The 13,530-nt window shown below is 40.7% G+C and overlaps 1 protein-coding gene across 2 annotated transcripts in view; it reads left to right on the top strand.

The window, feature by feature from the left end:
* Positions 1-8,016: 8,016 nt before the first annotated feature.
* dnah9 (dynein, axonemal, heavy chain 9) overlaps positions 8,017-13,530 on the top strand; it is a 223,534-nt gene continuing 218,020 nt past the window's right edge. The window contains exons 1-6 of one of the 2 annotated variants that reach the window (XM_085171014.1): positions 8,017-8,593; positions 8,936-9,490; positions 10,379-10,575; positions 10,668-10,826; positions 12,461-12,591; positions 12,733-12,944. In XM_085171014.1, coding sequence (XP_085027140.1) covers positions 9,128-9,490; positions 10,379-10,575; positions 10,668-10,826; positions 12,461-12,591; positions 12,733-12,944 — 1,062 coding nt within the window. In that variant the 5' untranslated portion in view covers positions 8,017-8,593; positions 8,936-9,127. Of the gene's footprint in view, positions 8,594-8,868; positions 9,491-10,378; positions 10,576-10,667; positions 10,827-12,460; positions 12,592-12,732; positions 12,945-13,530 lie in introns of those variants that run through there. The other variant, XM_085171015.1, reaches the window with a different exon arrangement.

Raw genomic sequence — 13,530 nt, forward strand, 5'->3', positions numbered from 1 at the left:
GTTGTGTTATACTCCAGCCCCCTCCTGTGGTAATTGACAATGCTTTTAATGTGGTTTACACATCATCTAGCACATGTTCGCGCAGTGGTTCGGCACCCACACGCAGGTTTGTGTGAACGTGTTAACGTCTTTGCACTCTAGAAAGGCATTTTGCGGATGGTCAGCAGGTATAGGCCGAGTGTCTCTGTGTGACCCACCACAGTGTGCTGATCATTCCACTTCATTAGTTCTTTGTTCTGGACATCATTTCTATCATCGTAGCTGGCAATCTGATCATGTTGTTAGGGCTGCTAATGGCTTGTGCTTTCCTCCAGAGATGGTGGTTTTGATTTTTGGCCCTTTAACAATACAAGACCACACATACATTTTCCTCTGCTATTTTTAAACCTGTCTACAGAATTACAGAATTTGCTAAACTGATCTTGGTTGAGGAACTATTGGAGTACGTTTTGTAGCCTCAACAAGCACAGATAACCAATGAAAGACAACCATATGTCAAACTATGCAGGTGCACATCTTTCAGAGCGCACAGAGGCGATGCCAAGAAGCACATCTGGGTCTCACAGTGCTGAGAAAGCTGCATTTATCATTAAATAGATAGACTGTGAGTTAGCTTGTTAAAGACAAAGACTTTATAATGTAAAGCTTATTCCGTTTAATTAGTTCGATTTAGTTCAGGATGTTTTAAACTAGGAAATAAATCACTATTGTTTTTAAAAGACATGCGTGCATATTTTATTAATGCTGACTTTGAGCATTTTGATAGTGACAATATTTTCACTCATTTCAGAAGCAAAATGTTGTCACATTTTCAGCACTGTAAAGCACTCTTTTCCTATAACATGTTGGCAAGTATGGCTGGTTGATAGCAAACCAGACTCTGCTTGCTCATAGAAATGCAAACTGATTTGACTGATAGATAAGATTTGGTGTAAATTCAAACAAAGCAATGCATCTAACATTTTGAGGTCAAACTGTCATCTCAGTAGAACATGTCTATGTGTGTTTCAATGGTGTTTTTGACCTGTGTTGCAAATTTGCTTAAAATATTAACGTTACAATCTACTACAGGGGTGTCGAACTCTCAAGGGCCGGTGTCCTGCAGGTTTTAGACGTCTCCTTGATCCAACACAACTGATTTAAATGGCTAAATGACCTCCTCAAAATGTCCTGAAGTTCTCCAGAGGCCTGGTAATGAACTAATCATTTGATTCTGGTGCGTTGACCCAGGGTGATCTCTAAAACCTGCAGGACGCCAGCTCTCGAGGCCTGGAGTTTGACATCCCTGATCTACTGTTTTCTTCACTGTACTTTTGTCGATGATGCTGTGGATTTTATTTGACATGCTTACCACTGAACATTCTGAGTGGGTTAATTCATATCTCAGGAAACTTTTCTTTTTGATAATTTTATGAAAGAAGAAAGCACATGATGTCAATCAGTTCTTGAAGGATTTTATGGAAGAGGTTGTCCAGCTGTTGCCCAACAATGGTTTACACTGTTTTTCACTTGCTTACATATCGACCCTGCAACAGTAAAGCAAAGGCTGTTCACTAACCAGTATGACTTTATGGATGGTGACTCAATTTGCTTTGTGCTATACACACAGCATGCCCTGGTAGCACAAAAAGGAAATGAAGAACCAAACATCAAAATGTCAAAAATACATATCATCTGATTTAGATTGTTAGAAATCCATGTAGTTGTTTATGTTCCAGTCTACTGAACATTTGACCCTTTATACTGTGTATGTGCCTTCCCTTTTGAGAATTTTATGTCCCACCTAAAGCAATTTGCCAGAAAATCTCAACACATTCTCAAACAGATTTCAAGTGTACAAAAGTAACACAAAAGTGTCTGAACCTCAATACAAAAGCAACAAAATGGTGTGCTCTGCACATAAGGACCTGTTGCAATTTCAGGCTCGGAAACTAAAAAACATCCCCTAAATCAATTTGTTTTCTTGTTATACAGTGTGGGTCATTTATATGGATACACCGTAATAAAATGGAAATGGTTGGTGATATTAAAGTCCTGTTTGTGGCACATTAGAATATGTGAGGGGGCAAACTCTTCAAGATGGGTGGTGACCATGGTGGCCATTTAGAAGTCGGCCATCTTGGATACAACTTTTGTTTTTTCAATAGGAAGAGGGCCATGTGACACATCAAACTTATTGGTAATGTCACAAGAAAAACAATGTTGTGCTTGGTTTCAACGTAACTTTATTCTTTCATGAGTTATTTACAAGTTTCTCTTTGTTCACAGCCATTGACATGTCGAAGAGGTTAAACTCGAAATTGTGTTGATATCTGGTGAACGCAGTGACCGGGTCTTTGCAGCAGATTTCAATGCAAGACACCCTACAAGACCACCCATCTCCCATGCTACAGTTAGCAAACTGCTTACTAAGTTTCGTGAAACTGGTTCAGTGTTGGATTTGCCAAAATGTGGACGCAAGAAAACTGTCACTAATGAAGAAACATCAGTGGCTGTCCCAGCTTCATTCAGCAAGAGCCCACAGCGTAGCACTCGCCGCATGTCACTGGAGAGTGGCATTAGTCAAACATCCCTTCGGCGGATATTAGCTACTCACAAATGGCACCCTTACAAACTCCAGCTACTGCAGCATCTCAACGAGGATGACCCAGATCGGCGCACTCAATTTGCAGAATGGGAAAAAAACAAAAATTGGAACAGGACCCTCAGTTCACGCAGAAGATTTTGTTCAGCGATGAGGCAAACTTTTATGTGAATGGTGAAGTTAACAAACAAAACCACCGCTATTGGTCTGACACTAACCCACATTGGATGGATCCCTCCAAGACTGTGGGAACAACAAAAGTGATGGTTTGGTGTGGTATATGGGGTACAACGATAGCGGGTCCATTCTTCATCAATGGAAACCTCAAGGCCACTGGATATTTGAAATTGCTACATGATGATGTGTTTCCCTCTTTATGCACTGAAGCTGGCACGTTCCCTGAGTTTTTCCAGCAAGATGGTGCACCACCACATTATGGGTGCCAGGTCCGAGCATTCCTAGATGAACAGTTTCCTGGGAAGTGGATTGGTCGTCGTGGGCCAGTTGAATGGCACCCAAGGTCTCCCGATCTGACCCCCTTAGACTTTTATCTTTGGGGTCATCTGAAGGCAATTGTCTGAGGTGTGAAGATACCACCTGAAACTACGGATACTGGATGCCTGTGCTGGCATTTCTCCTGCGGTGTTGCTATCAGTGTGTGAAGAGTGGGAGAAGAGGGTTGCATTGACAATCCAACACAATGGGCAGCACATTGAACACATTTTATAAGTGGTCAGAAACTTGTAAATAACTCATGAACGAATAAAGTTACGTTGAAACCAAGCACACCATTGTTTATCTTGTGACATTACCAATAAGTTTGATGTGTCACATGGCCCTCTTCCTATTGAAAAAACAAAAGCTGTATCCAAGATGGCCGACTTCTAAATGGCCACCATGGTCACCACCCATCTTGAGGAGTTTTCCCCCTCACATATACTAATGTGCCACAAACAGGACTTTAATATCACCAACCATTCCCATTTTATTACAGTGTATCCATATAAATGGCCCACCCTGTAGATTTGGTGTCGTGTTGTGCTAGCCTCACTTCAGTGAAAAGTTGTGTGTTGCATTGCTGATTGGCAGGCTAACTTTAGTTGTTGTCCAAAGTAAAAAGTGGGTGGGCAGTTGGACAGTTTTACTATAAATCACATCTTTGCTCTGTTTACTTACTTTACAATAAACTACAATTGTTTTGACTTTATTTATCCAACGCATCACAATTGGCCCATGGACACATAGAATATGGATATAAAAGATTCTGGCTTCCACATTTTCACCCGTCATTGTTGGCATTGTGGCACTGCCACATTATTATTATTTTTAACTATTTATTTATTTTTCAGAACAAGAAGTAATCACCAGTGTATGAGCTAAGTTCTCAACTATTGTTAGAAAGCTATGTCCATACACTACCAAACTATGAAAATACCAGACATTAACTCACTAAAAATAAAGCACAAGCGTCATGGATGAGCTGTTCCACACAGTAAAACATTATTGCCAAGATAATTCCATTAAACATGTTTCTAAAGAGACCAACAGCACAGCTGATGACTTTCAGTGGCTAAATGCCTGATTGGAGGATACCAAACCAATTCCAAAGTGGTTCTACTATAAACTGACATTTCAGATACAGACTCTAAGACTGTTTCAAAGACACACGCTGAATTTTTCTTGTGTAACCCTAAATCATTTGTAATCTTATACAATCCAGGTAACAGTGGCAGGCTTACTACAAGAGACACACAAAAATCCTTTCTTAATACTTGTTTTAATTTCAATTGTTAATAATAAAAAGAGAATCTATCCATAGCTAATGACGATGTCTGGACACTTGGACTGTGTGTGTGCATACATTTTTTACATCAACTAAGGCTTACAGACGACCATGCACTCGTGAATCAGCACAGAGATTTGGAGTCAGGACCAGACGTCCTGGACACGTGTCAAGAAGAAGTCATGTAAAAGCTAAAGTACAAAAATGAGGAATGTCTGCAAAGTCCTGCATTGTTAATATTGTATGAGTAAGATAACATGCGTGGTAATACATAAAAAAAAACAGTGACTCACAATTGTGAACATACTTGCTCTTCAGACACTTGGCCACATTTCAGTCTGTGAACTCAGTCTAGCTTTATTTCAGAGGAATGAGGATGTGTCGATGGATCGTTTAGGACAAATACCAAAAGTGTTATTTCTCCTGACTTTCATCCAGCAGGGCGCTCTCATACTGATGCTGATACACATCTGAAAGCAATAAAACAAGGAAGAAAGAGGGACCGGCAAATTATAGATGATGAAAGAAGAATTTTAACAAGTTCATAAAGGCGTTTTTTTACTGTACCTGTTTACAAGACTTTTATGTGAAGCTGAACAAGGTAAGTTTAAACAGCCAACTGATGCCAACGAAACACAACAAAGCTTTAAAATCATATCATAGGTTTACATATCCCCCCGCACTGGTTTATTAATCTGTATTTATGCTTGGAGCTTAAGCTAACATGAACACAGATGTTATCGGGGTGTGCCAAAAGACCTTAGGATGAGCGTGTGCCTTATTCATACAGTTGTGTATGATATTTTCTGTGGAAGTCTATATAACTTTATTAGTGAGTGTTGATTATTCCTGCTTGGCTGCAAGCATTTACATGATTTAATCTAAGGATTTTACTGACCTCTACTGGTCTACTGTGTTTACAACAACAGTTTCATATCTAAAATTAAGAAAGTGTAATAGAAATGCCTGAGCGCCCTTTCAAACTGATTTTTTTTGTAGTCATCTGAAAAAATAAGCTCCAAAAACAGCAACGGCAGCACAAAGTAACACCTTTTTATAAAGCATGGAGTGGAGACGTGTGTGTGCAGTTATTGTGTATCACATGTACAGATTCAAGTGCTGCAGTAACAAACCTGAAGCTTCTGTCTGCAAAACACCAAAGACAAGTTGTGAGCTGCTTGTATGATGGCAGCAATAAGCTGAAACTGGAAATCTTCATTTTTTTGAAATATATCTCTCATTATTGAGAGCAAGCCATCAAAAGTGTGCGTGATGGGTTGCATAAAGACTGCCAGAGTCTTCCCAGCTGTGTGATTCTGATTTTGATGGCTCAACTCAGAATATTGCCAATCTAAGCCTTTCCAGAGTCTGTATATCTAACATTGAATGACTTGGAATCATTTTTGTGTCACATGAGACCAGAAATTGTTGAATTACCCCCCAAAACTACACGTATTACAGTCTGATGAATGACAACAGTTTATAACTATATTGACTGAAGAGACCTCAGTATGTAATAGCATGAAGATGCCAATTTGAGGAGACATGCCACAGATGAACTATCAAAAATCTGGAAAAACCTGGACTTTCGCTGCCTGTTGTGGCTCTGATCCTTTCCCCATATTTCTGCTCTGTGTTTACTTTTGCTCTTTAACTCACAAATATCACAAATAATCCATTGAATTTTTTTCAACCACTGAAATACAGCAATCTTCTATTTTAAAGTGGATAGAATCCTTCTACCCGAACCGTCTTCCTATGTGTGTCAACTTTGTTTGTTTAACAATGCATCCTATGCAAAACTGATGCAGCTGATCCAGGGGTCTGCAACCTTTAACACCCAAAGAGCCATTTGGACTCGGTTTCCACGCAAAAGAAAACACTGGGAGCCGCAAATACTTTTTGACGTCTGAAATAAAGATAACACTGTATATATTGTTTTTTTACCTTTATGCTTTGTGTGAACAACTAAAGTGTGTTGCTTATAAAATCCACCAAGTGCTACAGAGAAAGTTACATTTTATTTATGTAATTAACACATTTTGAACTCTTAAAGAAATATAACAAAAGGAAAGCTGAACTAAAATGATCCAGCAAACAAAAACTGTTGTGAGCCGCCCCCTTATATCGCCTTTGGGCTTTTGCAGCCTTGACCTGACTTTTAAAAAGTAATTGGAAAAAAGCACTATGCTGCTGAAAAATAAAAAATAGATATTTGCAAAATTCTTCCTAAATATGTATTTTACCAGGTTAATGTGTGTGGCGGGGTGTGGTCTGCAGCGCCGCTGCAGGGGAGGCGGACGCACCAGAGGGGCACCCACAATCACGCCTCGCCACCTTAAAGTCTGTGCTGTTGTGTTGGTATGTGGGCTGTGAGCTGAAAGGCTACAGCCGGCTGTATGCGTACAGCAACCATGTGTGAAAAGTGGTCAATAAAGAGATGCTGGAAAGCGTGTTCATGCAAACATCGTCGGGTCTGCCGTGATATGTTTACAATAAGACTTCAGCTCCTGAACCTCTGCACACAGCATCTGCAAATCAGGGCTGTACGAAGTCACTTTCATCTTTACGCAGGACTGTAAGCTGTCATCTGTGAAGCGTGAGCAGTGTTTGTTTTTAACTTAGTTCACGGTGGAGAACAGCTTCTGACATAATGTGGATCCGAACATCCATAATTGGCCTATCTGGGGTTGAAAGTCTCGATAAATGCACGGCATTTTGGCGGGTACACCGGCTTCCACGAGTGTGACGCTTATTTTGAGTGATGAAAAATAAAAAAAATACAATTTTATTTTTATATTTCAATATCACAATAATCTTCCAATTTAGAACTACAAGTTAAAAAAGAACTAAACACAAATAAAATACACTTCAGCTAAATACTTCTAATTTATTTTCCCAAACCACGCAGAGCTGCAGTATAAGGACTAAAGAGCTGCATGCGGCTCGGGAGCCGCAGGTTGCCGACCCCTGAGCTGATCAAACCTCTAAATGCAAAGTAGACTTTCTCTGAAGCTTGCAAGACTGTCAGATAAATGAATGTTAATTAGTATGTATTAGATTAATGTGTAAATATGAATGTTCTTTGTCTTTCCACTCTGATCCCTTCTTGATAACCAGAAACAAATAGTAACTGATCAGCAACATTAGGGATTTTTTACTGTAACAGACTCACTTTCATCCTCCTCGCTGATATAAAGATCCAGTTAAAGGAAACATTCCTGGTTTATGTATCCCAGTGTCCAGCCACCCAAGTGGATGTAGCCAGCAGCTCCATCATATCAGGGACCAGGCGGTTTGTGTGATTCTGAAATGGAAAGTCTGGCTTCTGCAGCTCTTTTTGCTCTGTCATAAGAAGCGAAACTCCTTAGTTTAGCTGGACAGTGTGAGTGACTCACAATTGGTCACACACATGCATATTTATTCATGCACGTACACACAAACTCACACCTAAACACGCCTACGCACACACTGTGCTTGAAGGTGGCCCGGGATAAAATGCACCTACATAGGATAAAAGACGTCAGAGGCTGTGTTTGATGTCATTTTGCTGCTAATCCTGTTCCACATCCCACAGGAGAATAATGAACAGAGCACACACTCATTTCCTCTGCTGGCCTCACATCCTGTCAAACAGCAGCACGATGGTTCACGTTCAGTCTGTGAGGTCTAATCAAATCCCACAAACGGAGGACACACAGAAAGACCACTTCCAAGAAACCAGTGCAGTAGTGACGTTTGGAATTTCTCATATCAGACCTGCAGTCTGTTCAGATGGCAGGATGTCAGATTTTTGCTCAGGAATACACAAAGTGTGGAGCATCGAGTAAACTGGCCTCTGACTAGTAAGTGCAGTGTTGCCACCTTGTGGTCAGCTGTGGCAATCGCATCTTTCCTAATAAACGAAAGAGCAAAACCAAAAACGAGAGTTTTCACAAAACCATCAGGATTTACATCATTTAGATTAAAGGGTTAATAAATAGTAACTTTCATACAGGTTACTTATGGATTCATATTTCGTCCGAACATATCCAGTGTGCTGATAATCGTGATGATTTTCCGAGAAGGTAAACATCCTGTATCCTCTGCATGTAATCAATTAAAGCAGACTTCACGTAGAAAAGTAATGGTGCTCATCACAGCTTAACCCTACAGGGCGCAGCTTGAAACATCCACTCCAGAGTCTTTGATGACCCAGAAGGAAGATGCCCTTCGAATACTAATAGGTATGCGAAGTGTTTAACATACAGGACACATTAGCTACAACTGCAGAACTTATGAATCTGCAAACGTGTTTCATTTTAAACACCAGTTATCTCTTCCATCACACGCATACAGCTCAGGTTTACTACATCACATTTATTTAAAGAGTCACTCTGCAAGAAGTTTGAATGTTTTACGCAGTAAATGTATTTTGGTTCTGATGCTTTTTGCTATGTTTAAACTTGTTACCTAAAATGAAGACTTTATCATGGCCATTTTTATAGTGGATTTGGCTTTAGTGAATAGTTATTTACTGAATGTATCAGGTGCATTTATCTCAGGTGCGTTGCTTGTCGTTGCCACAGCCAGAGAAACTTTCCACTGAAAGCCTGTCAGGGAAAATGGGTGTCAATCAGCAACTGGATGGACTGAGGGATGTTCTGGATCAGCTCCAAGTCGCTCGTGTTCACCAAGCAACGGCCTGATGCAAAACACGGCGTTACTATGGTTGCCGAGACACAATCAGTGCATACAGTCAACGTGACTGACCCGGGCACATGGAGGACCCGAGGGAGTCACCTGCTGCTGAGGACGAGAGACTGGACTATATAGCGGAATGCGTCCTGAGGACTCTTAAACTGAAACAAGACAAATGGCAGAAATGCGTGTCCAGCGAGGACAACAGGCAGGTGCTGCAGGAGTTCCTGGACAAAGCCGAGCAGAGGACTCTGGTGGTGTCTGTGACTGCAGCAGGACAGCTACAGACCGCCTCCTCCTTCACTGGCGACTCCAAGAACAAGGCGGTGTACTTCATAAAGCGAACCACAACCACACTGAGTCCCGAATCCATGAAAGAGAATTTGTTTTACGGGGACCTGTCTTATGCTCCACTTGACCAGTTTTCTCTTCTAGTTGAGGAGGTAAGCCACAGAGCAGGGTACGTTAATGATTGCATGAAGCCCTACTTACCACCACCTAGTACATTAACCTCCTACCTAGACTGCAGCAAGCATGCAGAGCTGCGAGTGAGGGTTCAAATTAAATGACCGCTTTCATCGTGGTCCAAAAACAAAGTACTATTCCTTTTTATGCTTAAAACAGCACATATTTCAGTAGCAAGTGGATAAGTAGTACTAGGTACGAGTACTTAGGTATTTCTAAAATGGTAAATGGCCTGCATTTGTATAGCGCTTTTCTAGTCCTTAAGGACCCCAAAGCGCTTTAAACTACATTCATACATCCTGTGGCGCACTGACAGAGGTGAGGCTGCCGGACACAGGCGCCACCGGGCCCTCTGACCACCACCAGTAGGCAAACATGGGGTTAGTCTCTCGCCCAATGATATTTGGCTTGCAGCCAGGAGGCAGCCTGGGATCGAACCACCGACCTTCTGATTAATGGCTGACCTGCTCTGCCACCTGAGCCACAGCCAAATTATTGAAATAGCAAAAAGTCAGTGTTATTAAAAATAATGCTTAAATTAAAAATGTAATTTAAAATCTGTAATTGAAAATATTAGTTAATACGTTACCAAAACTAATATTGTACCTAAATGGTTGACATTGTTTGCTAAAAGTAATTGTTTAACAGTAATATGCATAACACTAATGACCTAAAAGTTTTGTCACAAGTAACGTTAATGATTGACAGGGCTAAAATTATTGCTAATGTCAGTCCATAGTTATCTTACACACCACACTTGAGACAAATGAGTACTTTTAAAACTTTAAGTCCTTTTCCTAATGCTGCTGTCACTCTGTACTTTAAAAGTTTAGTCCATAACATTTTTTTTCTTTAAACTCCTTCAGGTTATAGCTCCACTGCTCTCCAACAGCAACAACTACATTCAGTGGCCACAGGTTGTGGTACAGGATATCAAGTGTCATGTCCACTCCCTTAAGAACAGTGTGTTTGTGGTGTCTGGTCAAATCCAAGGTAAGACTCTGTTGCCGCTCCCCGCGGGCTCGGAGCGAATAGACCGAGCCGCCCTCGAGACGGACAAAAGGTAAGCAGACCGCTGTGACACAAAGGATCGTGTCAATGCATCATTTGTCCAACTCATACATTCTAAAATGCTTTACTTGTGAAACATCACAGGGGGGAAATAGTGGATAAAAGCATCATCCACTCCTTGGAGTCTGCAGTGATAGAGTGGAGCCATCAAATCCGTGCTATCCTCAAAAAAGACTCCTCTGAGGCTCTGCTGGAAGGCAGAAACCCCACGCCTCACACTGAGTTGCTCTTCTGGAAGAACAGGTCAGCACCTCTGTTATTACACACACAAAGTAGCCAGTGGCAGCTTCTGAGAAGTACTTGTTTCAGTGTCACAAGTGTGAGAAAATAACACAGAAAATAATACAACTTTGAAATACTGAGGGACCGAAGTTTTTGCAAGTGCTTCTAATTTCAGTTTCAAAGTGCCTGTGCTGTCGAGTGAACAATGTAATTTGCAGCCCAGTACTTTCTTTATTTCTTTGCCGAAACAAATCTGCTTATGTAACAGAATTACATCTTATGAGAATTACATGCTAGCAGTCCAGAATGCTCTATTTTCACCATTTGTTTTTCCACTGAAGAAATTAGACAAAAACGAAAAACAACAAAAGTTGTTCCTTTTTCTTAAATACGTACTCTAATGCCACCAGCCTTTGGTACATTTTTTATGTTATTCATATGAACAAATTAATGCCAACACATATGAGATTAGGCTTAAAACTTTCCTTTTTGCTAAAGCATATAGTTAGGGCTGGACCAGGTGACCCTGAATCCTCCCTTAGTTATGCTGCAATAGACGTAGGCTGCCGGGGGATTCCCATGATGCATTGAGTTTTTCCTTTCCAGTCACCTTTCTCACTCACTATGTATTAACAGACCTCTCTGTATTGACTCATATCTGTTATTAACCTCTGTCTCTCTTCCAAAGCATGTCTTTATCCTGTCTTCCTTCTCTCACCCCAACCGGTCGCAGCAGATGGCCCCGCCCCTCTGTGAGCCTGGTTCTGCCGGAGGTTTCTTCCTGTTAAAAGGGAGTTTTTCCTTCCCACTGTCGCCAAAGTGCTTGCTCATAGGGGGTCATATGATTGTTGGGTTTTTCTCTGTATCTATGAAGCGCCTTGAGGCGACTTTTGTTGTGATTTGGCGCTATATAAATAAAATTGAATTGAATTGAATATGGTAGTTCATATTATGCAGTCTGTAGCTACAAAAAATTTTTATATTGCGCTTTATATTGTAAGGTAAAGACTCTACAATAATACAAATGAAAAAGAAAGAAGAACAGAGAATCTGCATTTCTTTTTGATGGTGCAACCCTTTTGGCTTTTTAAAGAATCTTTAAGGAAAATATATGAGAAAATGTTTTGATTTGTTCCTTCAGTTCCAATCTATGTAAAAAATTTCTGGTCTCAGTCTGTAATTCGAATATTTTATAATGTATATTTTATAAATTATGGTCCCAGTAAATGTGGAATAAATTATAAAGCCTGGAATGCTGAAGGTGATTGACATTAGCATATAAATGTGCAGTGAACCAGGTTTTGCTAATGTCTGGTTTCCAAATGGTCCAGAATGGTTTTTATAATCGGCATTTCTCAGGTAAGATTTGTCCAACATTCGAGGCGTAAATTAGTAAAACATTTTGGTTGTGTTAGGCTAATCAGATTTTTACCGTTCACTTGTAATAATAGTTTCTTTTCTGTGATTTTTCTTCTTCACCTCTGCGGTTGCTGTTGCAGTAACCTTCTGTTAACACAGCTGACCGGGCAATGCTTCCAGGTTTTTAAGAACAGTTTTACACTTCCTGAGTCATTCTTTGCAGTCTTTCAGAAGTGATTCAGGCCCCTGCCGCTGCAGTTAAATAGATCCATAAACTTCCCTTGTTTTTCTTTAAGATATGCAGATTTTAAGTGCATCCACTCCCAGTTAAAATCATGCAAGGTGAATAAGATGGCAGCGTTGTTGGAGGCTGTGGAGAGCTGCTACCATGCTGCTTTTATGAACATGCAGCAGGATGTCCTTGCAGGTAATCTAACAACAGACAATAAACTTAATAAAGTTTGCTTTCTGAGATGCAATATGTTTTTGTTCTTTAAAGGCCAAAGAACAAGATGCTTTATCTTTTTATTTGTGGTCAAATTGACTTTGATCACATCTTCATTTGCAGCTCTCGAGGAGGCAGAAGACACCTGCACCTACCTGAGACCCCTGCAGCCTCTGTTTACTGACATGGAGAATGTGGAGATTCCTGCTGTCAAGGGTCTAATCGGCCCTTTAATGCACACAGTATGTCTGGTGTGGGCAAACTCAAGATACTACAACACTCCAGCACGGCTGATTGTTCTCCTGCAGGAGACATGTAACCTCCTCATACAGCAGGTCAGCTGCAGTTTCTGCTCTTTGTCTGTATGTTTTGCTGAAATGACTTTTTGTCTTCACAATTCAATTCGGTTCAGTTTAAATTCAAGTTTTATTTCTATAATGCCAATTCACAGCAACTTTTGCCTCGAGGCACTTTATATCACCAGGTAAACACAATATTAGAAAGAAACCTTAACAATCAAACAAAACCGTGTCACACTATCCCCTATAGACAGGCAAGTGAATGTGCATTACAGCTAGGTTACAGTTGGGCAGTCGGTGTTGCTAAGTAGTCATACTGCAGTGTTTCTGAACTGCGCTTTCAGGGATCACCTGTCACCGCGAAGTGGGTGGGTGATTTTCTTCTTAGAGTTTTTTTTTCTGTCTGTAGGTGGAACTTTTTTCTTTGTCTGCTCAGCTATGAAAGTTCATGCTCTCAAACTGTTCTGTTTTATTGTGTTAAGTTTATTGGAAGCGAGTCCCTGCTTTTGCAGCCAAAAATATATAATGTACCAGAAACTCCTTCCCAGGAAAGACCTGGCAGCCACCAGCGTTTACCTGCTGGGCTGTGCATTGGGAAACACTGAGCTGTAGGCTGTCTTTA

The sequence above is a fragment of the Neolamprologus multifasciatus genome, chromosome 8 (assembly GCF_963576455.1).
Source record: "Neolamprologus multifasciatus chromosome 8, fNeoMul1.2, whole genome shotgun sequence".
NCBI lineage: Eukaryota > Metazoa > Chordata > Actinopteri > Cichliformes > Cichlidae > Neolamprologus > Neolamprologus multifasciatus.